The following is a 26457-nucleotide window of genomic DNA, read 5'->3' on the forward strand; positions in this document are numbered from 1 at the left end:
TGCCAGGACCTCAAGACTGGCTCGTTCAGTCGCTTCATAAAAACCACTGACTTCCTGATCAACCCTCTGATTCCGGGACGACTGTAGTCTCACTTGTCACCGTGAGGGGTGACGCACAGCCGTGACGGCACGAGTCCCAGGCCCCCACAGGCACCCAGCACGTGCAGGGACACAGGTTGGGGGAGGGGTGGGCTCCTCTGATGGGGCGGGGCAAGGGTGGGGCAGGAGGGGCTTCTTTTCTTGCCCCCAGCGGCCAAGGGTGCCCTCAGGCAGCAGTGGGACAGCAAGGCACCTGTGGCCACAGGGGCTCAGCCAGGTGGGGGGACATCCAAAGCGTCCCCTCCGCATGGGGTCCTCCTGCGGTGGGATGGCCCATGATGGGCTGATGCAGTAGACTCAGCCTGGGCCTCCCGCGGGGTCTCCTGGACCCATGGACCCCCAGTGGAAGCCTGCGGGACAGCCTGGGGCCCGGATGTGAAGTTCCCACCTCCCGGAACGCTGGTCTCACCTGGGCCTGAATATGTGGGTCACAGAGGTGTGGGCCCTGGTGGACACATTTCTGCTGACTCTTGGGTGGCAGGGGAATGGGAAAAAGGGAAGGGAAGCATGGGGAGGGCAGGAGTACAGCCCCCAACCCAGCGGACCTGACCTCACTGGGGCACCACGACCCTGAGTCCACCGCCCACGCTCCTCCTGCCTCTGCAGGGCCACACGCCACGCGCAGGGCCCCGTAGACACAGCAGTTTTGTGTCATGACTTCTCCAGAGAAAACGACCCCCCCAGAACCGCGGTCCTGCACTCCCCTGAGTGACGGGGCCCCGCTGTGCGCTCAACCCTCTGCATCTAGACAACACTTAGGCTGAGACTGTGAAATAGTGATTTACTTGGACAGGTGCATGTTATGCCCACAAATCCCGCATTTCCAACAACTTGCAAATACGCCAGGTCTGCAAAACAAGGCGCTCTTCAGGGGACAGGACGACTGGGTGGGTGCCCGGGGCCACCCCCGCCGTCTCCTCCTCACGCGCCCTGGGCGGGTGGTGTATCCATGGGGGGCTGCTTGCTGTTGTCTCAGCTGGGGGGGCTTTGGGAGAAGGGTGGAGGCTGGAGTGTGGCGGGACGGGGGACCCTGAGGATTCTGTAGGCAGCCAGGCCACCAGCAGCGTAGGAGGACAGCAGATGCCGGTGTTTGGAGGTTCACAGCGGGGCTGCAGGGCTGAACTCTGTGTCACCGAGGAGCGGGAGGCTGGGGGACAGGGACAGGGCCCTGGGGCAACTGAGTAGGGGGGACATGGCTTGGGGATCCATGCTCCACCCAGGTCCCCACCCCGGCCCAGCAGATGATCAGAAAACCCAGCTACATAAACTTCGAGATTTTTCCATGGAGAGTGGAGGTGAGCTCATTAACACGGCCACCCTAGGTGCCCAGTGACTTTGGCTGAGACAGGCTGTCGAATCCCAGAAAACAACCCTTCCCATGACGGGGAGGGGAGAGCCAGCACCAGCTTCACCGAGGGACGCCGAGGACGTGGGCTTCCCGGTCCCTGCCGAGTTTGGGACACACGGACGGTCCTCGACCTTGGTGGCTATGGCCGAGTTACCCTGTAACTCGCCTTTTCCTGCACCTAGCTAAAAGTTCACGCGGGGAATATGCCCTCTTACGAAAACTCAAAGGCTGGTTTCCGCCTTCTCTTAGGCCGAGTTGAGTGTTGTGGAGCTCACCCATCCGCGGCCGCCCGGAGCAGTGGTTAATGGGGTGGGCGGTCTCCGAGCCCGTATCCTGCCAAGGCCGGCGGGCGGGTGGCCAGGCCTCTGAGGGATTCTGCGGAGTCTTCCGGAGCTCACAGCTAGGGGCTCGAGAAGGGCCATTCTCATCGCGGGGGAACAGTATCCCGACCTCGCTGTGAGCTCCTGGGTCCAGGGTCGATAGGACTGGAGCTGAGCGGCCGAGGGAGTACCCGCTCTGTTTCCCGCCGGCCGCTCGGCAGGCACGGTCTCCCCACGGCGCGCCGGCCGGGACTCTCCCTCGGCAGCGACGTGGCAGGACCCAGCAGCGGCACCTGCCCCACCACACCCGTGACAAAGCAGGTGCAAGGGCCCTGGGGTTGTGTGGCAGGTGTGTGTGTGTGTGTGTGTGTGTGTGTACACGCACACATGGACACATGGCCGTGTGTGCACAAACGCGTTTATACAACACACCCACGTACCACAGTCACGCACACAGCACATGTACGCACACGCCCACCACGTCCTCAAACATATGTGCGCACACACAGATGTGACCACACACACACATCACACACGCTTCCCTACAGCCCCCCATGCACAGTCGACGTATCACACTCTCACACATGTACACGAACTTCCGCACATGCACACATGCACACACACACACTTGTGCACACTCACACGTGTGCGATTCTGCAGTGTACATAAACACACAAACACTCACATGTGCAAGCACTCTCACGTGTGTGGCCTGGAACCTCCCCAACACCAACGGCCGCACACGCCAGGCTGGGCCACTCAGGACTTCAGGTCCCCATTGATAGAGGCCGTGGACAGTCCGCTGACCAGCCCCTGGCGGTCCCCTGGCCTCTGGCAGCGGTCCCGGAGCAGCTTGTAGATGGCAAAGCCGGGGATGACCAGGCAGGGCACTCCAGCCACGATGACGACCACAGCGTACACCCAGCCCGGGTATGTGACCTTCTGGGATTTGGGAAATTCCTCCTGGGGAGAGAGCGGCAGTGAGCAGCCCGCAGGGTCTCCCTCGGGGCAGGCGCCCCCGCCCCCGTGGGTCAGCTCCTGGCCCTTGTTGGGGAGGGGAGGTACACCCCAGGCTCCCCACCCTGCAGGAGCAAGACCCCCCCTGCACCCCCCGGCAGCCCCGCGACTCACGTAGGCAGGGTCCCAGACGCTGTAGACCAGCTCCTCGTTGACCTTGACCACGAGGAAGAACAGGAAGATGACCAGCATGAGCAGCGGGCTGGCCACTCTCCACGCGACTTGCCAGAAGATGTTGGGCTTGTGGCCGATCATGAACTCGATGTCCCTGTTAAACCTGAACACAAGGCGGGAAGGAAGCCAAAGGGGTTTGCGACCCTGGCGCAGCAGAGGGCGGCCGGCCATGCAACCCTGACGGCCTCGCCATCTCCGGTGCCCCAGCCTGGTCTTCCTCTGCCCAGAGACCCGCCCCTCCAGGAGAGCCCAGTTTCTGCGTCAGAAGCCGCCTTAGGAGGCCAGCGGGATGCTCCAGTGTCCGCAGGGCCGCTGCCCGGAGCTCCAGACTGTAAACTCGGCACGTGGACTCGTGCGGAGCTGCGGCCCGTGCATCTAGGGCGGAGGGCGGCCTGGCCAGCAGCCCCGTCCCAGCCTCCCACCGGGGCTGTGGCCCTGCACCGTCTCCCGCCTGTCCGGGCCGGACTCTCTTCTGCACCGGAGTGCACTGTCTCTAGATGTCGGCATGGAGCACGCAGAACGTGGCCACGCGCTGTCCAGGGCCGCAGAGAGTCCAAGGGACACTGCTGCCCAGGCCTCGTCCCCAGGTGGGACCCAGCAGGAGTCTCCTGTGCACAGGGATGTCCTCCCTACGGCGTGTTGAACGGAGCTCTGCCAGCGTCCGGCTTCAGACTGTCCCAGACGGTCCCAGACGGCCGTGGCCTCATGCAGGCTGTCACAGGTCTGCGTCACAACCTGCGGTGGGCACAGCAGCCTTCCCCCCCCCCGCAGCGTCTGGTGGTGTCGTGACCGCAGCCCCCCCCCCACTCCCTGGCTCCCAGGCGGGTTCGCAGTGTGTTGTGGAAGTCCGCATTCGCGCGGGGAGCTCTCGTGGGTGGGGAGGCCCTCCAACGGCTTGTACGTGCTTTGTGGCAACAGACGCAGGCAGGTGGTCTCTGAGGCCCTGGGGAGCCCATCTCCCAGCGGGAACCCAGGTGCCATGTTCTGGGCCTGGGGTCCTCTCTGATCAGGGCCTGATGTCCTGAGTGTCTGGCCACATAGATCTCAGACGAGCCTGCTCACCCACTCTTCTTCTCTCTGTCTAGAAAGGCCTGGAGCTCCCTCCCCTTGGGCCTGGTGGCCTCCTTAGGACCCGATGGGGCATCCTGGATCTCTGCTGTGGGAGCCCCTGCTGCCCACACCTGGCCCTCACGTCTGCTGCCCGTACCCCAGCCCCGGGGCTGCTCTGCCCACCCGGCCCGTCAGCGCCCGCGTCTCGGGCGGCCTGTGCGGGACTCAGGCCGCCTGCACGGGACATGGTAGTGCTTCACCTTCAGCTGGTGGTTCAGTGACGACCTTTCCTACCCTGAGGCTCTGGCCACACGGTCTCGACTTCCCTCCACGGCAGCGCTTTGCTCTCCCTCCACCCCCGAGATGCCGGCGAGTGCCCCGTCTGTCGGGTCCGGAAGCGTCTGGAAGCTGGAGGGCACACTGCGCGGACCGCTCCGGTGGACATCCGTCTGTAGCCCAGCCCCTCGGCCCTCGGCTGCACAGGCGTCAGGCCCGTGCACGCTCGGCCCCGAGTCACGGCGGGGCCGTCCTGCCCCACCCCAAAACCTGACCCACTTACCCCCGCTGGAAACCGCCTGCCGCCACGGCCTCCCTCCTACCTGTCCACGCCGTACACGTACACAACGGCGAACATCTCGCAGAAGGCGATGACGAGCAGGGGGATGGAGCCTGCGTAGCCGTCCAGCAGGGAGAGCCAGTACTGGCCGGAGTTCAGCGTGAAGACGAAGGCCAGCAGGTACGTCCCCAGGCAGATGAGGCCTGCGGGCCAGAGAACGAGGCCGCTGCGGACGGAGGCCCCGCGCCCTGGCCGCGCCCTGGGAGCCGTGCTCGCCGCCCCAGCCCCACGCACCCGTGAGCAGCTCCTTGGGCCACTTCTTTGGGATGATCCTGAGGTCCTGCAGGGGCACGACCACGCCCTCCATGTTCCCGAACATGGACGACAGGCCCAGGCAGAACAGCATGATGAAGAACAGCACGGACCACAGCGGGGACAAGGGCATCTTGGTGATGGCCTCCGTGAAGACGATGAAGGCCAGCCCGGTGCCCTCCACGCCCTGCAGGGGTGGGGCGGTGTCACAGAGGAACAAGGTCCCCCAGGGCCCCTCCCAGGCCCCATCCTTCCCAGACAGCGCCGCAGCCGCAGAGCCCCACCGGGTGAGCAGAGGGCTGAGCCGAGCCGTTCGGAGAAAAAACCAGAACCTGTGTTCTAGGCCCTGCTGTATTTTTAAAGCTGAACTAGTCTGACGACCAGGAAAGGGCTGCCCTGCTCAGCGGCCGTCAGGGCCCCGGGCTGCCCAGACAGACCCGTGCCACTGCAGAGTCCATCTCCTCGCTGAGACGCACACCGCACAGCTGGGCTCTGGGTGTGGGGTGACCTCCACGAGGCCTGAGCCAGTGCCCAGAGCAGACGTCCCGGACCTGCGGCCAGTGGGCCCAGCTGAGCGGCCGCGGGCAGGGCGTGGGCTCCAACGCCGGACAGGGGCAGAAGCCCCACTCGGGTCTGCGAGACCCCTTTTACAGCTCCTCCCCCGAGGTGTGTCCGGTGGGGTTGGCCGCTGAGTGAGGCGCCCTGGGCCCAGCGCTCCCTGCCGGGCTGCCCCTGTCCCCGGGACTCGCTCCCAAGTCAGGGCTCCCAAAGCGACTTCACAGCATTTGCAAGTTCAGAGGACACGGCTGCTGCCTTCCGCGCACGGATCCTCCCCGGGGCCGCGCGGGGAGTTTAGGAGGAGAGGGGAGCGGCCAGCATCCGTGCGTCGCGCAGGGGAGCAGCTCGACCCTGTGGGTGGACGGGGGTGAGAGGCCAGCCAGCCCCGGGACACAAACTCTCCGTTCTCTCTGCAGAACTTCGTGAGAAGGCAAAACCGGGGCAGAAGCACCGGCCGGACCCTGGGCAGGGTGCGGGGTGCTGGGGTTGGGACTCAGCGCCCCGGGGACGCTCTGCGCACAGCCCCGAGCACTGACTCCTCCCTCAGCTTCCAGAGGAGAAGGAATTCAGAGGCTCTGGTGCCCTCGGACCACGCCACCCCTTGTCCAGCATGTATCGGGGAACAGACTTGGTGAGGGGACCCTCCGGTCGCCCCCCTGCTCTGCTGGCTGTGCTCTCTCTGGCACACCTCGCTCCTGTGGAGCCTGTCGCCCCCCCGGCCACTGGACTCCATGCCAGGCCCTGAGCCTGTGTGACATGTCCCCAGATAGCGCATGGGTCCAAAGTAGAAAATTCAAATTTAAGTCACATTGGCCCATAAATCCTGACCGCGTGCCAGCTTCACTGCTCACCGAGCCTGGCATCTAGAGCCATCTGTGCCTCAGAGGATGGCTTGCAGAGCACGGCTCTGCCCTGGGACAGGGACGGGGTCAGCCAGCCCGGAGTCAGCCGTGCCCGCGAGGAAAGCGAGGCGGGGGCTGGGTCAGCGCAGGTCTGGCATGTTTGTTGGTGGGATTCCAGCACTTGTGGACGTGGGGATGTTGGCATGTTTGACACCGGGCACTGCGGGGGGCCAGGCCGCCGGGGCCCCAGGGCCCAGCCTTGCCTTAGGTCTGGGGCACAGGCTCTGTGGCGCCCGGGACTCCGGGCCCGTCAGATCTCGGCTCACGGGGAAGCGCGGCGCCTTCACCCCCTGCCCCAGCCCGGGGATCCCCGGAGCACCCCCCGGGGGCCCAACCTCTGAGAGGAAGCTGTTCATGTCACAGGTCTGGAAGCGCAGCCTCGCGAAGGCCTCGGGATCGGAGCTGTTGCACCAAAGCTTCATCTCCTCGAAGTTCTCCTGCGTCACGTTGCCCTCGGGCAGGTCAAACCCATTCATGAGCGTCAGGATGTTCCTGGGAAGACAGGGGGCTGGCTGCGGGCTGGCGGCTCCCCGGAGACCACACGCGAGCTCCGGGGCAGGGGGCCCCCACGTACGTGTTGAAACAGTCGTCAAAGCGCTCCGTGGCGCGGAAGCCGATGATGGAGTAGACCACGGTGGCCGCGTACACGGACGTGAAGCCGTTGATGACAGACACGATCACAGCGTCCATCTCGCAATTGTTGCTGCATGAGAATGGGGTCTGGTCACGGCCCACGGGGACGCCCGCCGCCGGAGTCAGCACCCAGTCGGCACAGGCACGGGGTGCCCAGTGGGGAGGGTGCAGCCACGAGGGACGCGGCCCACCCCGCGCTTCCCTTCCCACCGTGTCCCCAGGCCCCCGCCACGCTGGCCCTGGAGACCTGCCCCGGGTCGTGGGACCTCGAGGAGACGGGCTGGGCCCTGCCCCCTGCACTGGACACCTGAAGCCCATACCCTGGCTCAGCACCTCGAGAACACAGCCCCGACTTCCCAGCCCCACCCGCCAGGACCCACACCCTTTCGGGTGCTTCTGGCCGCCGGCGTCGGGGTCAGATGACCGACACTGGCAAGGGCGAGCAGGGATCGGGCGCTGCTGCATGACTGGGGGATGGGAAACGGGGTGGGCTCCGTGGAAAACACTCCCTTGAGCCCTTAACTCCAGAGCAGCCCCGCCCCGGCGCCCCACGGGCAGCGAAGTCACGTCAGCCCCCGAGCTCGGACACAAATGTTCGCCATCGCCAGAAGGTGGAAACAGCTCATGTGTCCATCATGGGAGGGGGGAGGGCAACAGTGTGGCCCATCCACGCCTGGGCATCCTCGGCGCGAGGGGCAGGAGGCGTGACACAGGCCGCGGCAGGGGTGGATGCCGAGGAAGTCGTGCTCAGGGACGGAAGCCAGACACGGAGGACGGCTCCTGGCCGTCCATGTGGTGAAAGGCTGGGAACAGGCGAGTCTGCCCAGAGAGGGAGCGGGCGGGGGGCAGGGGTGGGTGCGAGGGCGCACGGGCGCAGGTCTCCCTTGGGCGAGGGCGTGCTCTGGGGCTGGTGCCGGGGCTGGCAGAGCCGGGAATGTGACTGCACCAGTCGCTGGTGAGCCGTGAGTGGGCAAACGGCCCCGGCTGAGAAGCACCTGCTGTCAGGTCCGTCCCCTCGGCTGCCCCTGTCCCACCGACACCACAGCTAGCGGGTGAGCCCACCTGGCCCTACGCCCGTCCCGTCTGCTCCCGTGGCTTGTCTGTCTCTCTGCTGGACCACGGGTCCCAGCAGGACGGTCCTGGGGCACCAGGTGCGGCACAGGGAGGTGCCCCATAATGCTTGTGGAGGTGAAGGGCCCTTGCAGTTTGGACCCCTTCCACGAAGGGGTCAGGCCGTGGTGGGCGGCAGGGGCGGGCCCTCCTGGGGTTCTGGGTGCTGAGGCACGACGGGGATAGGGGTGGGGAACACCAGCGCTCGGGATCGTGGGGCAAAGACACCCAGGGGAGGCGGGTCGTAAATGGGTCTCCCTGGGCTGCCTCGCTCCTGAAAGCCCTCCTGAAGCCTCTTTGCACCCACGGGCACAGCCCTACAGGGACCCGGGGTCAGCAGGGCCGCCCTTACGTCTTCCTCCACTCACCAGCCCTGGGGCTGGGGAGGCCAAGGCACAGGGCGGGCAGGCAGAACCCCCGACACTTACTGCACAGAGTTGTAGCTGGAGAAGGAGATGAGGCCCCCAAAGGCCAGTGAGAAGGAGTAGAAGACCTGAGCCCCCGCATCCAGCCAGGTGACCGGGTTGGCCAGCTCCGTGACCTGCAGCCGGACAGAGACCCTCAGTCATGCTTGGAAGGTCTGGGGACGGGGACGCAGGGCTCCTGGAGGGGACAGCTGGTGCACGGCCCAGTGGTGGCCGCCCTCGGTCCACATGGTCACCATCGAGCCGACAGGACCCGCCTGGACGCCACGAGGGGCCCAGAGCTGGCCGTCCCCCTGCCTGGCCTCCGCTGGGCCCTCTGGGCCTGGGCCGACCTTGGGAGACTCACGTTGGGCGTGAAGAGGAACACGATGCCGTTGGTGGCTCCCTTCAGCGTCAGGCCGCGGATGAGGAAGATGGTTAGGACAACGTAGGGCAGCGTGGAGGTGATGTACACGGCCTGCGGACAGGGCAGGTGTGGGCCACGGGGCTGGTGGAGCCAAGCAGGCTCCCGAGGAGAAGGGGTGACAGTGTGGGACCTGCAGGCCGCCCCTCCCTGCGTGCCCGGCCCCCAGGCTGCAGGCAGGAAGAGGCGCCCACTCCCCACACCACCCACGTCCTGAAACTGCGGTGGTCCGGCTCCACGGTCCGAGCTCTCGCGGCCACTTGCCCGCAGCCCTCTGAGCGCGGGGGCAGCAGAGGCCCCTCCCCGACAGTGGGCACGCGGGGCCCTTGCAGCGGCTGAGCGTGACCCCCCTCCAGCACCTTCCCGGTGGTCTCGATCCCGCGGATGGTGCAGACGTAGAGGACGCTCCAGGCACAGGTCAGGCAGAGCAGGACCCACCACTGGATGGAGCCGGAGTCGCTGATGGAGGTGGAGATGTTGAGGGTCTCCCGGTACCAGAAATAGTCCACGGAGGAGCTGCGGGCACACTCGTCCACGTAGCCTGGGGCGGGCGTCCCCACCAGTCAGAGCGGGTCAGGGAGTGCGAGCCGCCGCAAAGCACAGGAGCCCAGCCCCGAGCTGTGCTTCGGGACAGTGACAGAGGGACGACGTACACACACATCTGTGCACACAAGCATGCCTGTGCACGCCCGCACACGTGCACACAGACACGCCCGCACACGTGCACATTTGCACAAACACGTGCACACTCACGCAGACACGACTCGCGGCACGAGTGTGTGCACACACACACACCTACACACCTGTGCACACGAGGCCTCCGCTGCCTCCCTTCTCCCTCCTGCCCCTGCTACAGGCACATAAGAGACCCACAGGCTGAGCTGGGAGTCGGCCCTCGGCCAGGGGCTCTGCCGCGCACGGGTCACAGGTCTCTACGGTTCCCTGGCTGAGGCCCCCCGCGGGCCACAGTGTTCAACCTCACACGGTCTCATCCCTTTGGGCTCCAGGGTCCTGGGTGCCCTTCCAGGCCAGCCTGACACCCCGAGAAGAGGGAAGCCATCAGTCCTGGAGGGCCCCGACCCCATCTCCAGAGACAGGGACGGTGCCCTGAATGGTCCCCGAAAGCAGCAAGGGAGGCCATGGGGGTGGGCCCTGTCCTTTCTCGACTCCGAGGGGCCTGCCTTGCCGGCCCCCACCCCAGCACATCTGGAGGGATCCGTGCAGCAAACCACACTGGCCACATCTGCTTGTCGGACCCACGCTCACAACACAGGCTGCCCACGTCCCAATGGGCGTGTGTGCCCATAGCCCGGGCCCCTGCTCTCACGCGTCCCCATGCCCTCTCGGGCCACAGCCTAGGGCCCACTCCCCCTTTCCCTGAGGGCCCTCCACCCCCAGAAGGAGCAGACAATGAGGGGCGAGAGAGCTCTGCAGAGCCTCTGGGGACTGGGCAGGAAAGGCCAGTGGGAAGCAGGACACTGCCCTGCAGATGTTGGGGAGCAGCTCTCTGGGGCACCTGGAACTCCACATCCGCTGCCTGCATGGCGGGGACGGGTGGGCAGGTGTCCCCGTCCCCTCTGTAACAACACAGGCGCTGCCACCCCTCCCAAGAGGGAAGCCTTCAACGGGCTCTGGCTTTGCAAGACCTGAGCTATGGCAGCTCCGGAACTGGGAAATCACAGCTCTTCGTGGGCCGTGGGCCGCCTGTCCCAGGGCGCGGCTCCCCCCACAGCCAGCTCCGGGGCCCCGCCCCCACCGCGGCCCCGCCAAGGTCTCACCCGTCCGGTTGGCGTTGAGCGGGCACTCGCTCCAGGGCAGGGGGTCCTGGAAGGAGTTGAAGAAGTACCACATGACCCAGGCGATGATGGTGTTGTAGTAGTAGCCCACCATGAAGGACACGAACATGGACGCAATGCCTGGGGGACCAACCGTCACTGCTCAGGAGTGGGGGAGCGTTGCGGGGATGAGAGGTCAGGGCCGGACGGAGAGGTCAGCGCTGGGCGGGGTCAGCTCTGGGGGGGAGGGGCCGGCGCTGGGGGGAGGGGTCAATGTGGGGTGGGGGGTCAGCGCTGGGGGGTGGTCAGCTCTCGGGGGGAGGGGCCGGCCCTGGGGGGAGGGGTCAAGGTGCGGGTACGGGGTCGGCGCTGGGGGAGGGGTCAGTGCTAGGAAGGAACTCAGTGGTCAGCGCCCCTCCTGGTCAGTCTGGCCATTGCTGAGCCCTGATCTGGGCGGGGAGGAGGGGCTCTACACTCCATGCGTATCTATACCCTCATGCCCTGGGCACCTGGGTCTCAGGATGGCCTCAGCTGCCCGGCTGGTCCCTGGTAGCCGGGAGTGATGGGGCCTGGACCTGTGGCCCACGGTCCCCTGAGATCCCAAGGATGGGTTTGCCCAGGCCTGGGCGTGGAGCCCTGGGCCCCTCCTGTCCTTGAAATTAGGCAGAGAGCACAGAGAAGGAAGGGGGGATGCCGCTGTGAACCCTGGCTCTGGGCAGGGCCCCGGACACGCACCGACGCCCTTCAGGGCCGGGTGGATGGAGCTCCAGACGCCCACACTCCCCTTCCGCAGCCTCTGCCCGATGGCGAACTCCAGGTGCAGCAGGGGGATGCCCTCCAGGACCAGCAGGATGAGGAACGGGATCATAAAGGCGCCTGCATGGGGAGAAGGCAGCGATGGGGGCAGGGGGCAGTGCACGGGAGGCCCCTCTGGGAACACGGTGTTTGTCGACAGCGCCTCAGAATGACAGCACAAACACGCGCCTGGGACCTCACGGCCACAGGCACCATTTGCCACAGAGCTGCCTCGCACCGTGGCCCCGCGGTAGCGTCTGTCCGCAGCACACGGCAGCCCCTGGGAATGAGCGCCGGGGTCGCTGTGCCAGACGGAGCGTGGGGAGGCACGACAGCCTCCGCTGGGCGGTGGGGAAGGGTCAGAGGGCACAGGTCCCGCGAGCCCAGGGTTCCGAGGCTGACTCGGAGGTCGCGCACCAGAGGGAGTCATTCTGAGCCTCGGAGGCCAGCCTGGACGCCCGCGAGCAGGGCCTCACCGCCCTCATGGAGTCACCAGGACCCCCGGCATCTCACAAAACCCCCAGCTTTGGTGCCGGAGAGCGGGTCGAGGAGGGAAATTGTAAAGGCGACCACTGGGGTCCCCAGACTGCCTGAAGGCCCAGGAGGCTTTCCAGGCGCAGCCCCGGCGGGGGACGGTGCGGAGCGTGGCCCAGCAGTGATGCGCGCAGCCGTGGTCCCCACCGGCCTGGACGCGGGCCAGGATGCAGCTCTGTGGCGGAGACCGGACGCTTCCTGCTTCAGGACCCACGGGGGGATTTGGGTCCCCGCCTGGTAGCCACAGGCGCCGGACTCCCTAGACCCCTGTGGACCGAGACCCTTGAGCTGGGCTGTTTTCTCGCCGGGATGGCTCTCGGTCCGCGCTGATGGGGGCCGGCATGACCTGCTGAGGGACGGTACTGGCCCCTGCCCGGCCTGGGGTCCCGCCCCAAGAGCAGGGGCATCTGGGATAGCCTCAGGCCGCTCTGCTCCCCACCCCCCGCCCCTGCGTCCTTTCTCCCCATGTTCTCCAGCCCCTGGCCGAAGCCACACCGCCCCCTGCTCCTTTCCCAACTTGCTCGTTCTGCTTGTCCTTCTCCCCGAATCTGTCATATCCTTCACCCAACCCCACTCCTCCCACCCCCAGGCCTGCGCCAGCCTCCTCCACCTCCGGGTGCTGGTCTCCTGGCCAGGGTGGGGCTCAGACCCTGACCTAGAGGTCCCCGGGGGAGGCAGGCGGGGCACTGTGTGTCCACACGTACGTGCCTGTGGGCGTGAGTGTCCTTGTGTGCAGGTGCGCAGGTGGGAGGGTGTGCGAGTGGGTGGGCGTGTCCACATGTGTGCGTGTGTGTGTGCCTGCGTGTGTGTGAGGGGGACCGAGCCACAGCCCTCTCTCTCTTCTCTCCTCTCACATGTCCCCGTCCTTCTGTCTGTGGGGTCCTGGTGCTGGGAGCACCTCCTGCCGTGGGTCGTTGTCCTACACATAGGACGGCCCGAGTGGCCCCACTCCCTAGCCGGGGCTCCAGGACCAGGCTCCTTCAGAAGCTGGGGCTGTGTCAGAGGCAGGGGTCCAAGTTCCGGGAACTCAGGGGTGTGGGCTTGACAATGACGAAAAAGCAAATCCAAGGACAGGTACCAGGAGAGGAAGAGCCACCAGCTAGATGCCCCCTGGGTATGGGGGCACAGCCCGGGCCACTCAGAGCCCAGCAGGACCTGCTCGCTGGGTCCCCGTGTCAGTGAGGGTCTAGTTGCAAAAAGAAAAGACTTTCCTCTCCAATGTCTCCTTAGGGGCTTGATCTGAAACCCTCCGAGCAAACGTACCAAGGAAACAAGCAGCACACAAAGTCTACCGACGTCCTTCAGTCCCATCCCCTTGTCTCGGGACGGGGCTGTCACCACCGGTCTCCCCGCCCCTCAATCGCCAGCAGGAAACTCCTACTCATGCTTGGAAACCTCCCTGGGATACCCCCTTATCCAGGGCGCGTCTGCCACTGCCTGTGCTCCCAGCACCCTCCCTCACAGGACACCCTCTGGGCCCACAGACCAGTGGATCCCTGTGCGTCAGGCTCGGCTTCCAGCGGGCACGGCCCGTGGAGAGAGGGAGTGGGAGCATGGGGGGCACGCGTCCACACCGCCCCCCAGCGGGGGCCCTCTGGGTCCCCTGGGGCCCGCCCCCCTGGCGCCCCCAGTCCCGGGACCTCGGCCCCTTGCTCGTCCCCAGGACAAGCATGTTCTCCAGCAATACCTGGTCCCAGAGATAGCCCCAGGGACACACGGCTTTCCTCTCAGAACCAGCGCCGTGGGGCAAGGTGGGGAAGCAGGGAGGACAGAGGCGGGAGAGCGGCCAGCAGGCACCGTGGCGCCCAGATGTGGTTCCAAAGGTCCTGGGAGACGGGCCTCCTGGTGCTGCCCGGCGCCTGCTTGGTGGGTGGACAGGTGGAGGCGGCGGGCGGGGCAGGAGGAGCGGCTGGTGCCCGCAGGAGGCGCACCTGCCGGCCATACCCTGGCGGGGAGACTGGGGCAGGGGGCGCTGAGCAGGTCTGCCAGAGAGGAGCTGTGAGCCCCCGGCCAGGCGCAGGGTCACAGCCGGCAGACACGTGCTGGGCTATGGAGGCGCCCGGGAGGCTGGAGGGTTGACCGCAAACCCTCGACAGGCCGCCGGTAGTGCGGGTCGGACTTGGGCTTTTCCCGATCACCCGCAGCGGTCCAGGAAACGTGGCATCCTTGCGGATGGGCTGAGCAGCAGGTGTGCTGGGGGCACCGGCCGCCTCCCCCAGGGGCCCCCGGACCAGCACGGCCCTGCTCCCGCGTGTCTCTCACCGGGTCCCTAAAGGCAGCTGAGGATGGCCTCTCGCCCCCTCCCCCAGGGCCTTCCTGGCCTTCTGGCCTCCTGCCCGCAGCTCTGAGCGGACGGCGCCAGTCACAGACCCGCGGGCCGGACGGCCGTCCTGTACAGGGAAGATGCCGTGGCCGTGAGCTCCTCACTCCCTGGGTCTGGCCCACCCCTGGCCTCCCTTCCAGCTGCCTGTCTGCTCTGGGGGTCCCAGTCAGCACCTAGAGTGCCCCGGGGGGCGGCCCCGCTCTCAGCCGGCCTTGGGGAGGGCACCAGAGAGGGCAACCAGGGGCGGCAGCTTGTCCAGGACCTAGAGGTCGTGACCCTGCGATGGGAGCCACCTTGGGTTGCACACTCCTGGGGCCCTCCTCCCCTGGGGCCTGCACCCTGGAGCTCACAACGAGGCCCTTCTAGGCCCAGAAGGCTCTGCCCAAAGGGGGCTTGCCACCCCTTCCCTGTCGCCTGGGCCCACCGAGCCCCGGTGCACCCCCGGTCGGCAGGGAGCCGTGAGGTCACTACAGACAGAGCTTGGGAATGAGGCTGGGGGTCCCGCACCCATGAGCACTGCTCCCGGCAGCCAGGATGGGGCTGGGGGCCAGAGACGGAAGCGCAAGTGGCTTCCAGCCCGAGGGCCTCCTGGTCAGGGTGGCCGGTGTGACTTAAGGCTGCAGGGGTACAGCCCAGGCCCAGCCCTCCAGAGCTCACCGGCTGCGAGGGGTGTGGGGGCGCAGGAAGGGCCCGGGAGGGCCAGCGCAGGCTCCCCTTGGCCAAGGCCTGGAAGGACCGAGCTCATGGGGATCTCCTGAAGCGAAGCCCAGCCCGAGATGTGTTCGGGGAGGGGAGCCCGTGCCCAGAGAGCCAGCTGCCCAGGGCGGGGAGTTCGGGGGAGGGGCCGAGAGGCCACACGGACGCTGGCTCTGCAGTCCTCTGGTCCGACATCCCCGACATGCCCCGCCTGGGGCCACACACAAGAGTTGCTCCCAGTCGGAGGACCTTTCCTGACAGGGCCCAGTGCCCGCTCTCACCCCGTTCCCACCCGGTTCCTGTTCCGGAGCCGGGACCCCGCGCCTCGGTCAGGGTGGAGCTGGGCTGTGGAGACACGGCTCCCACGGGCCGGTCCAGCCACAGCCCCATCAGTCCACGGGGTCTGGGGGCAGGGCTCCCACACGGCCCGCGTGGAATCCGAGCCAGTGTGTGGCGGCACCCGAAAGCCCCCTTCCCCACCGCGACTTCTCTGTGGGGCCCCACAGCCTCCGGGATTTACTTGGCAAGCGTTCCTCCGGTGCCTCCCGTGGTGCCACCCGCCCTGGTTTCGGGCACGGGCGTCTGGCCTCCGCCCACAGAGCGGGCCCACCCCTGAGGCCCCGGGGCCCCACACGGCACCGGAACGGCCCCTTTCCCCGTCAGGCAGGCTTCACGCAGCCCACAGTGGGGAGGCGGGGGAGTCTGCTCCGTGCTGAGCTCCCAGTGGAACGGAGCAGGGGTAGAGGGGTTGGGGAGACCCTAGGGCGGTCCCCGGGGGGCAGGTGACCGGGAAGTCTCAGAAGGAAGCGGCGCCGACATCGGGGGCTCTGCTCCTGGGGACCCTTCTCTCACCCCCCTGCCCCCAGCACCACGGTCCCCGCCTCCCAGAAGCACAGGAGGGAAAGACAAATCCCGGGAACTCAGGGCTGCTCGGCTTGACCTGGAACCACTTCTGCTTTTCCTGAGCAAACTTCCATATCCCAAAGCGCAGGCAAGAGCCTGTAGGTCCTTCAGAGACAGAAGGAAAACAGCCCCCGCTGAGCCCCGTCCCCGGAGCGCCTGTGTCTGCAGAGCAGCCGCCCGCCGGCTCGCAGAGCCAGACCCCTCTGCCTTCACCCCTGTCAGGGCCAAGGCAGGCAGGAGCCATGGACACACGGACATCCCGGAGCCCACGGACACTGGGAGGGTGGGCAAGGGGACAAGGCCATGAGGGCACTGACCCAGCATCACTGGGGGACCTGTGGGTGGGGGAGGGGCAGCCTCGATCTGTGGAAAGAAACCCCTGGGCTCCAGGCAAGGGCCCCGGAGGCCTCTGGAGGGGACAGGAGGGGTCAAGGCCAGGGTGCCCTTGTGCGGGTCGCCTGCTCCCGTCCCTCCAGGAAGGTGGCCCCAGCTCTGGCCTTAGGACGCGCACCAAGCACGTCCACCCCATGGGGCCCCATGGTGGACACGAAGACAGCTGGGCTCGCTGCCCTGCCAGACTCGGGGGGGCAGGCTCCGTCCGGAGCAGCGGCCGGCTCCTCTTAGACCCCCACATGCAGGTCAATGTGTTCGAGAACAGGGCAGGGCTCCCCACACCCGGACACTTGGGCACGCAGGGTCAGGGCCGTGGACATCCCTCACTTCCTGCCACGAGCTGGGAGCAGAGGGCCCTGGACCACTGGCCACCCAGCCCGGCCCTGCCCTGCCTGGCCCGGCCCCCGGCACACGCGTGGAGGCGCGTGGCACTCCGAGGGAAGGCACAAATGCGTGCCGTCCTGCCCACGGCCCCGGGGATGCTGGCGTCCCAGGGGAACGTGGCGTCGCTCACACCCAGGCCCCAGTCTGCCATCCCCCGTCCCCCCAGCCCCGTGGCCTACCTCCGCCGTGGCTCTGGCACAGGTAAGGGAAACGCCACACGTTGCCCAGGCCCACGCAGAAGCCCACGCACGTGAGCATGTACTGGGCCTTGTTGTCCCACTTGGGCCGGGAGCTGGCCTCCTCCGCCTCGATGGTCTCCAGCTGGCCGAGGGAGGGGATCCGGGCCTCCAGGCCCGGGTTGGGCAGCACAAGCCTCACCATGGTGGTCGCCAGGCAGGTCCCTCCCCACAGAGGCAGGCTGGCAGCCGGAGGGTGAGTGGCCAGTGGCCCAGAGCCCCGGCACTTTATAGGGAACCTTTGGCACCTTGCCCCAGGCGCCTGGCGTCAGCAGATCTGACGGCCAGTCCGCCCCAGCTGTTAATGCCTTATCTGCGGAGGCTCGGTGGACCCTCGGAAGCTCTGCGGGTGCCAGCCAGCCCCTCCCGCTGTGTAAACGCCCGAGTCTGCCGTCCCCCACCCCCCAGGGTGCTCCGGGGCCAGACCCACACCCCCAGCTCAATAGCCTGGCGGACTCGGCGGGATCTGCTCCTCCCCGACCCCGGGATGCTCTCTCGTGGCCACGCCCCCGACCCCGCAGCAGAGCGCAGCCCTGAGCAGCCCTGTCTCCCCAGCTCTCTGCCAGCAGGCTGAGTGCTGGGGCATCCCTGAGCCCCCATCCCAGTCCAGGACATGAGGGGGACCCTGGGCCCTGGGAGCAGCCCACTGCCCTGTTCACACCAAGCTTGGGGCTGCCCAGACCCCTCCTGGGCCAAGCTCCGGCATGTGGGGACCCAGAGCTATTGTGGACTCAGGGCCTCTAGGACTCGGCGACCCAGACTGGGCTCCAGGGCTCTCTGGCCCATGGACTTCCCCGAGGCATGACTCGTCCGCCACCCAGCCTCTCCCTGGGGCAGCTGGAGTCCCTTGCGTCCAGTGCCTTGCGTGGGGCAGCCCCCCACACCCCTGAGCTGGGTGGCGAGGCCTGCAATGGGAAGTGGGGTCTTGGCCCCCAGAACGGTCAGGCAGGGAGACACACGGAAGCCAGCTGCATGTGCGGACGGCAGCGTGGCCTCTCCTCGGTGCCCTCAGGGCAAGGCTGGGGGGCCAGAAGAGAACCCCGCCCAGGGTTTGGCATCTGAGCAGAGACTGAAGGCAGAGCAGGGACCTCGGGATGAAGGTTGTGTGCAGGGATGGCAGAGGCCCCTCCCGACTCAGTTCCCGAAACCCCACCGCAGTAGTCCTGGCCGCCCGCCGGCCGCCGCGCCTCTGGTGAGTGGCCACGCAGTACCCGGCCCGCCCACAGGACTTTCCCCGGCAACGCCCGTCCCCGGCCTCCGACCAGCTTTTGGGGTCAGCGGTGCACCAAGCTCTCCCTGCCACCTGGTCCTTCCCAGGGGGACGGGCTCCGTCACGGCGACTGTCTGCTTGTCAGGCTCCCCGGGGACCTGTGCCACTGGACAATAACATCCCCAAGGCTGGGCACTGTATGCCCTGACCCCGACCCCACCCCGTGAGACTGGTTCACACTGACATCCGAGGGTTCTTCGCGTGAGGACGGTGATGACGGCGAGGGCCACTCAGAGAGGGTGAGCTCAGGAATCTGACCTTTGCCCCAGGACAGGGGGACTTAGGGAAGGGTGGAGGCCGGAAGGGAGGGATCAGGTCAGAATTTAGGGGCATCTAGTTCCCGAGATAACAATGCAGGCCAGGCAGGCAGAGGCCACCGCAGAGACAGAGACGGAGGGAGAGACGCGGAGACAGAGACAGAAGGAGAGAGAGGAGAGAGGTGTCCCAGGCTGGCCCAGGCCCCGGGGGAGGGTTGTGGGGGGAGGGCACACTCTGGAAGCAGGGAGGTGTGGCCTGGACCCTGAGGGCTGGTGAAGGGCGGGAGTGAAGGGGCTCGTCCTGGGTCCTGGGTGTGTCCAGAGTGAGAGCCCTCCCCTCCCCGCCCCTCCCCAACAGGAGGCCGAGGCAGGAGTCCTGGTGTGGGGGGAGGGTCCCGGCCCCCTGCAGGCCCTTCCCAGGGGTGTCCCTGAGCCTTGCTCCGTGGGGCCCTCTCTGGAAGCCTCCCCAGGAATCCAGACCCGGACGGCCTTCCCTGCGGCCGCCGCCAGCCACTGAGCTCTGTCCTCCTCCGCAAGCGCGTCCCAGCAGCTCTGCGGCTCCTGGCTGGGAGCACGTCCGGAAAGCCAGGTGCCTGGGGCTGAGCCTGACCGGACCAGGGTCTCGGAAGCAGGAACAGGGGCTGCTGTGGGCCCGCAGGCTCCCTGGCCCTGGACCTTGCGGGGGGCCCTCAGCAAAGCAGTTCTCGCTCACGAGTGGGGGACGAGGTCCTAGCGGAGCGCCAACAAGGCTGGGTGCCTGGTGACCGCGCCACAGTCCCTGGGGTGACCTTCATGCTCCGTGTACCTGGGGGGCAGGTGCGGGGTGCAGGCAGGGCTCCCACAGCCCCATTGGGTGGAGGGCTCTTGCCCCCTGCTCCCTCCTGCGCTCTCATGTCAGCTCCTGCTTGTCTAGGAGCAAAGGCCTCAGTGGCCGTAAGGTCCCACCTGACCTGCCTGGACTCTGACCTTGACCCCTCAACTCCAGCCCGAGGTTCCCCTTGGTCACCCCTGACCAGCAGGCCCACATCTGTCCCAGGACCTTTGCACGGCATGCACCTCCTACCTGTCTTCCTGCAGCATCCACCAGGCCGCTCTCCCCGACCTCCTGTCATGGTGTGGACACAACACGGTGACCTCGGCCCTCCCAGCTCCGCGGCTGGCCAGCTTGTCCCCTGTCCCACCTCTGTGCCCCTTTCTACTTTCCTTCCCCTGTTTCGTAGCATCACTTCCTTCGAACATGCAGTTTATTTGTTGCTTACATTCTGTCCTCGCAGTGGAGGGGACATCCACGGGCAGGACGTCGCCTCCTGCTTACCCACCGCGCCCAAGGCCCCGGGACGCTCAGCATCGACCCAGCGACGGGTCCCTGCGGAGCCACCCCAAGAGGGGCCTGTCCAGGCAGGCAGCGGGACGGAGGCTGGGGCCTCACCGCACTCCACTCACTGGGGAAGCTGTCCCGGGACCGTGCTCCACAGTCCTGGTGACCAAAGGGCCCGGTGGCTCAGGTGGAGAGACTCAAGGAGCCTTTGCATTCACCACAGTGGTGACTGGAAACAGTCAGGATGGCCGAGGCCGCCCCCCCGCAGCCCGTCCGGGTCCTAGGGCCCGCGTGCCTCCCTCCCAGCGGACGGGGGATGGGGAATGTTGTGGGCAGCGGCAGCCGACCCCCACGGGCCCGTGTCCTGTGGCCGGCGAGGACCCTGGGACAGAGTCCCCACCCGTGACGGGGATGGCACCCGGCCTCCCCAGCGGCGGGTCAGAGGCCCGTCCCCGCAGCCCGTCCTCCGTGGCAGCCCCTGTCCCGCGCTCGCCGTAGCAACACTTCCCACCAGAGAAGGGGGCTCGCGAGGCCGGACTCTGTGCCTGCAGAGACGCGCTCGAGGCTCCAGGTCCGCACGGGTTCCTCCTGACCGGGGACGGCCCGGCCAGCCTGGCACCGAGCGTGCGACACCCGCGACGCCGTGGGGCTCGCTCTCTGCCTCGTGGCTCCGAGGGACACCAGGTAGGAGGCGTGCGTCCACGGAGGGTGTCGTCATCCGCGTCGGGCCACGGGGGCGGCTTCCGGTCACCTGCGGGCGACTGCGGTTCAGTCAAAAGTTGAGGCGGGGTTTCTGCCGTGCGGGGCCGGTGCCCCTAACCCCCAGGTTGTGTCCGGGTCGCCAGAGTGTGCGCGTGCGTACGGACGACCCCGGCACACTCGCTCCCTGCTTGAAGTTGAACTGTGCACGACTTTTACCTAATATTATCTTTTGAGCATTTTATTAAATTTAAAATTTTAGGGGCGCCCGGGTGGCTCAGTGGGTTGAGCATCAGCCTTCGGCTCAGGTCGTGGTCGGGTCCTGGGATCGGGCCCCGCATCGGGCTCCCTGCTTGGCGAGGGGTCTGCTTGCCCTCTGCTCCCCCTGCTCTCCCTCTCTCGCTTTCTATCTGAAGCGAATGAATAAAATATTTTAAAAAAAAAAAAGTCATTGTCTGCAACCATCCAGACAAGTGCACGTCTTTAAAAAAAATTAAAATTTTAAACTAAATTTGTAATTTTATTTATTTCATTTTTTATTACTTTGTATTAAATTTGCCTTTTAAACAGCACTTTTTCTGTGGACACGCGAGCATGCAGCGCTGGGGAGACGGTAACGCTGCAGACGATTTCCATGCGGCTCCTCTCTGCCGCTCTCCTCTGGCCCTGACGAACGTATTTGTCAGCACATCTATTGCTGTTTTCCAGGTTAATGAACTTGCGGAAAGCGGCACACAGAACATTCCAGAAACACACACCCTCCCCGCGTCTGTCCCTTCCCAGGCGCTCTCCGCCCTCCCCCAGAGAATTCGCACTGCACACCGGGGTTGGAAGGTCTGCGCCTCCGGCCTGCAGAGGCGCCCACTGCCCCCGGCCCACAGCCCTTCTCCTGGGGACTCGCCCGGTGCGGGCGTTTCCCTGGTGGCCTGACACAGAGCTCCAACCCCACATTTATGGGCATTGGCTAAGCCCTTCCTGTCAATCTTCAGGATGCCTCGGAAGCCTCCAGAACGTGGGCGCCACAAGCATCTTGCTACTCGCAGCCACGGGCCTTCCCAGACCGTCCCCGGCATCTGCCACCAACAGCTGCACCTGCCTCCTGCCCTCGCACAGCCCTGTCTGCTGCCAGGTCTCGAAGACGCCCTCACGCCTTATTCTAGAAGCGTCAAACGAGGCAGCTCGCGAGTCACATGAGGACGTGGGGCTGTTTGCTCTGAACGCTGCTGTCCCCACCGTCCTCCGGCCACTGTCGCCACAAAGCTGCTCGTCCCTCTGCCTCCCGCGCTGGTCCGTCAGCCGCTTGAGCCCGTGGGGCACGGGCAGGGGTCTGCGCCCTGCGGCCTCACGGCAAGGTCCCCGCGGTGCGGGGGCTCCCCATGCCGCTCCTGAGGCCTGGGCCCTCCCTTCCGGGCCGCGGCGGTCGCGGTCGCCCTCCCGTGGCTCCTGCGCAGCGGCAGAGCCTCCCGACAGCTTCCGCGTCCCGACCTTATGGCAACAGCCGTTTCTAACCCTTTTGGGGGTTGAGTTTTACAGAGAACCTCCGTACAAGGTGACCCCGGAAGCGCGGGTTTCGGTCCGTCTGTCCCCGTCCTTTTACTCTCTTCCTCTTCCCGCCGTCCTGCGAATGGGACGCCGGTGCCCCTCGCGCCCGGACGGAGCTTCCGGTGCGTCCCGTGGCCCTTGAGGGCGCACAGACGTCTGTGCACATGGCCCCTGCCCTCCGGGACAGAGGGGCCCTTTCTGTTCCCTAAAACGGCGTCCCCGAGGGATGAGCGCCACAGCCCAGGACACGCTCCCTGTCCAGGGAGCGCTCAGCGCGCGGCAGCGAACCCCGGACGTCGGTCTCCCCGCAGAACCCCCACTTCTTTCCGCTGCGAGCCAGGTCATGGCCTTTGGGGTCCTTTGTCTGTCAGGAATAGGTGTGCATTCGCGGACGTGCTCTCCTGCTTTCTGGAGTGGAGAGGGAGTAGCAGCTTCCCGCCGAGCTGGGAGCCGGATGCGGGGCTCCCTCCCAGGACCCTGGATCATGACCTGAGCCGAAGGCAGACGCTTCACCGACGGAGCCCCAGACTCCCGACAGTTCATTTTTAAACATGGAAGGATCCTGCTCCTTGGAGCTGTCCGTCCCGCGCGATCCTCCGGACCCCTGATTCGGTTCTCACAGACGAACCGGGTGCGTTTCTGTCTCCTCCCTGGCCACGTGAGTCCGTCCGCGGTCCGACTCCGCATCTCGGGCGGATGGCGGTGTGGGAGCGAGGCGGCCGGGGCGCGGGTCCCCGGCACAGACGCGGGCCGCACGTGGCTCCACAGACGGGCCGAGTGTCGCATGCGCCCGCGGGAAGAAGAGCCTTCTCACGGCGCCAGTGGCAACAGCGGAGACTCTGCCGCACATTCTGCTACAGTCCTGGGGTTAAACACGTGCAGCCACGTGGGCCCTGCACCAAGGACTCCGTCCTTCCTCAGTGCTGGGGTCTGTCTGTCCAGGTTTTATGTCAGCAGGGAACACGTTCCGCATTAAGTATTTTTCACATCAGTTTTAGGAGAGGCTGCCCCACCTTTCAGATCCATGGAGAACGGCTGAGGCCTCCTCACGTGTGGGGCAGGGAGCCAAAGTAAGAAGCCCTGCTCCTGGGTATCCCCCGGGCAAAGGACAGTACCCCAAAGTCCCAGGGACAGCAGGCATAGCCTGGGGATTGGTTATCAGTGACACCCCCCCCGGGGGGGCTGAAGTCCTCAGGGCAGGCGGCAGGTGAGGGCTGGCCCAGCAGGTGAGCAGGTGGGGCGGGCCCAGGAGGGAGCAGGTGAGGGAGGGCACATCAGGACAGGCGCTGGGCTGTCCCGTGATCTCCGAAGTCATTAACCTTTGTCTTCAACAGGGCTGGGGCTGTTTGTTTTCCTGAAGGAGCAGAGTTACTGAGTAGTCAGAAGTCACGGGAAGGGATGTTTGATGTCCTTCTGTCCCCATCCCCGCCCCCAAGCCTGCATTCATGGACTTCTGGGCCTGGAGTTAAGCTCTAAGGGCCACCCCCCCCCCACTCTGATATTCCGTGTCTCTTCTGCCCCTGTCTTCCCAGGGGGAAGGGGGAGCAAGGCACTCTCTGCGGGGACAGGCGGCCACGGGGAGCTGGGGGGCCGGGGAGAGAGACTGAGAGACAGAGTCTGGATGCCCAGCTGTCCTGTCCCTCGTACCTGCCGCCACTGGCAGAAGGCCCCATGTTCCGAATGCCACACTCACTGCAAGCAGGGACGCCCAGCACAGTGACCCTGGAGTCCCCTCCCTGCCTGCCTGTTTACTGCTGAGTCTTCACCGACCTGTTGGGGGGATTGGCTGGCGGGGGGGGGGGGGGGGGGGTGAGTGGGCCTTTGTTGTGACAGGAGCTGGGCGGGGCAGTGGGCAGGGCACGGAGCTTCCAGGACCTCCAGGAGAGGGGGAGGAGCCCAGGGTCCACCCTGCAGAGACCCTCCCCTTTGTTGAGTTGGAAACAGCGGAGGAGGCCTTCGCTGGACGTCCGAGGTCCTGTTGTCAGGTAACAGGACGCATGTGTACTTTGAGAACTATCGTGATTATGAAAGTAACACGTTTTGGAACACAGTTGGAAAAGGCACAGGAGCTGAGAAAAAGGCATTTTCTTCGGACACCCGCGTGTGCACCCGGGGACCCCAGATCTGTGGTGACCCCCACTCCCAGCGGGGTCGGTGGGCACAGGGCACTTCGTGTACAAGCGCGTCCCGGCCCGTCAAACTCACAAGCCCTGGAGAGGGGCCGCACGGGGACCGTCCCCCGTTTTCCTCCCGTTGGCCGTCCCGGCATTGGGCTGGTTCTGTCGGTGCTGCCGCCGTCCCCGTCTCTGAACTTGTGGACGGAGTTTCCTAGAAGGAACTTCCGAGATTAGAGTGTGGAAGCCGCGTTCTGAGAAGATCTTGAAGCAGGAGCAGCTCTTTCGCTAGTGCCTGCCAGGGCCGGGCATCGCCTTAGCTTTGGCCGGTATAGCAGTAGGGTGGGTTCCCTCCTGGCTTCGGGTGTGCGTTTGGCTCCTGCTGACCCTAACTTTCTCGGGGACCTTGGTTACTCGAGTGCTTCCGTCACACACCGCAGAGCCCCTCTTCCAGGTGGGGTCCCTGGGCCTCAATCCCTCCTCCCTGCGGGCTTGGATTCTGGGAGGGGCCTCTCCCGACCTCCGGCACATCACAATGAGCCCACGCGTCCTCTGTGCCGGGTTTCCCTGAGCTGCGGTTTAACTCGCCCGGCCGGCCTCTCGGGGGAGACACCGTTGCTCGGCGGGAAAGCACCCCGAGGCTGGAAAGGTGGGACTCTCAGCTGTGGACATGGAAGTCCACGTCCCCGCTGGAGCTCAGCTTGATCAGCCCCTTGAACAAGGCCCAGAAGCGGGGGAGTCTGGGTCTGAGGACAGCGGGAGACCCAGATGGAGGGGAGGCCCAGCCAGATGGGAGGACAGCTGGAGGGCAACACGGTCCGGCGACAGCATGCAGCATGCAGCGATTGGGACCATGGAGAGGGTAGCGCCCGGGGCTGCCCCGTGTGGCCACTGGGCCTTGCGCTGAGGCTCAGAAAGACAGGACACCGCCAGCAAAGGCAGGGTCTGCCTGGGGCGCCCCGTGCAGGGCCGTGGGGATGCCACGGATGACGGAGCCCAGACCTCAGGGAGGAGCTTCTCAGCAGCTCTGGGAGCTCCCGACAGGCTTTACGTCCTCCTCTGGGATTTCAAATGAGGCTTAGTGAGGATATTCAGTCTCCAAAGCCTGGGATGCTGTGAGGAGGGGGGGCAGGGACGGCGGCCCCCCGCCCTGCATCCGCTGCTCCCCTCACACAGAGCCCCTGCAGGAGGGTGGCACGGTCAGCCCCTCCCTTGCACCTGAGGAAACTGAGTCCTGGGGATGCGGAGCCTCCAGGCAGGGACCAAGCTCTGGCTTCCTCCCTCCCCGTGGCTGCCACGAGGCCCTGCTGCCCTGACAAGGACGTCCAGCCGTGCTCCCAGAGGCACCTACCCCCTGAGGGGCTTCAGGGCCCATCGCGGACCCGCGGGGCGCGGGGGTGCTGCTTGGTGAAAGGGCCCAGACCCCAGACCGGGGGCTCCAAGCCGTCCCCTGCAGCCCAAGGAAAGGCAGCAGACAGCAGTACCGGGGTCCAGGGGACCCTGACCTGTGGGGGGGCGGTCCTCACATCCGTTCACCCGCCCCCAGGGCCTTCGGGGGTAGCGGCAGCCTCCATGCTCGGCCCCAGCCTGCGGCCACGAACCCCTCCCACTCAGGGCATTCCCAGAAACCAGCCAGATTGTTCCCCAGGGACGCCCGGGATTAACCATCAACCTGAGAAAACGACATCTCAGTGGACTGCTGGCCGGTACTTTTCCAATAGGCCTGGACGCTGGTCCCCACCCAGTGTCCCCAAGGAAAAACCCCAAGGTGCCGAGGCAGGAGCCGGGCTGTGTGGGACATTCGGGGATCCCACCTTTGCACTGGTAGCCCTCTGACCGGTGCCCGGGCCCCCACGCAGCACCCTGAGACACACCCTCCCGGCTCAGACCCCTCCTCCCCAAACCTCCTGCCCCTCCGCGGAGCAGGCTGGGGGCCTTTAGGCCTTACGCCTCCCCCACCCCTAAAAGCCAGCCCCTCCCACACTGCTCAGTGATGCCCTGAATCCCTCCTCAGACCCTGAGGAATGAGCCCGGGTCCCAGCCCGGGGCCAGCCAGCCTGACCCTGAGGGACGCAGCCGCCAACACCGTGGGTGGGCTTCCTCGGGGGTGCGGATGAGACCCGAGATGGACAAAGGAGTGGGCTGAGGAGACTTCCCTGTCCCTGAAGAGGCAGCGGCCCCCGCGGGGCACAGGTGCGGCAGGCGTCGCCCGCGGGCTGCCCGTGGCTGCCGGACACACAGAGCAGGAGGTGGCTCGGGTGACCGGGGTGAGGATGCCGGCGACTCGGAGCCGGAGCGGGTCTTGCAAAGG

The 26457-nt window shown here is 66.3% G+C and overlaps 1 protein-coding gene across 1 annotated transcript; it reads right to left on the bottom strand.

Annotated features, from left to right (window-relative positions):
- Nucleotides 1-860: 860 nt before the first annotated feature.
- Nucleotides 861-17252, bottom strand: SLC6A19 (solute carrier family 6 member 19). Its single transcript, XM_044234272.1, has 12 exons — nucleotides 16890-17252; nucleotides 11418-11558; nucleotides 10686-10823; nucleotides 9267-9448; nucleotides 8851-8961; nucleotides 8508-8620; nucleotides 6911-7039; nucleotides 6672-6828; nucleotides 4859-5063; nucleotides 4608-4767; nucleotides 2899-3061; nucleotides 861-2730 (listed from the first exon to the last, which is right to left on the bottom strand). Exons 1-12 carry the CDS (start codon nucleotides 17089-17091, stop codon nucleotides 2527-2529), a joined length of 1905 nt encoding a protein of 634 aa, XP_044090207.1. The 5' UTR covers nucleotides 17092-17252; the 3' UTR covers nucleotides 861-2526.
- Nucleotides 17253-26457: the final 9205 nt, after the last annotated feature.

This window comes from Neovison vison, chromosome 1, assembly GCF_020171115.1.
Source record: "Neovison vison isolate M4711 chromosome 1, ASM_NN_V1, whole genome shotgun sequence".
Taxonomy (NCBI): domain Eukaryota; kingdom Metazoa; phylum Chordata; class Mammalia; order Carnivora; family Mustelidae; genus Neogale; species Neogale vison.

Coding starts and splice junctions, on each gene's coding strand:
- SLC6A19 (XM_044234272.1), bottom strand. CDS start 17,091: ATGGTGAGGCTTGTGCTGCCCAACCCGGGCCTGGAGGCCCGGATCCCC. Junction 7,040..8,507: donor TCCAGCTACAACTCTGTGCA/GTAAGTGTCGGG, acceptor ATTCTCATGCAG/CAACAATTGCGAGATGGACG. Junction 5,064..6,671: donor TGAACAGCTTCCTCTCAGAG/GTTGGGCCCCCG, acceptor CCACCCCTGCAG/GGCGTGGAGGGCACCGGGCT.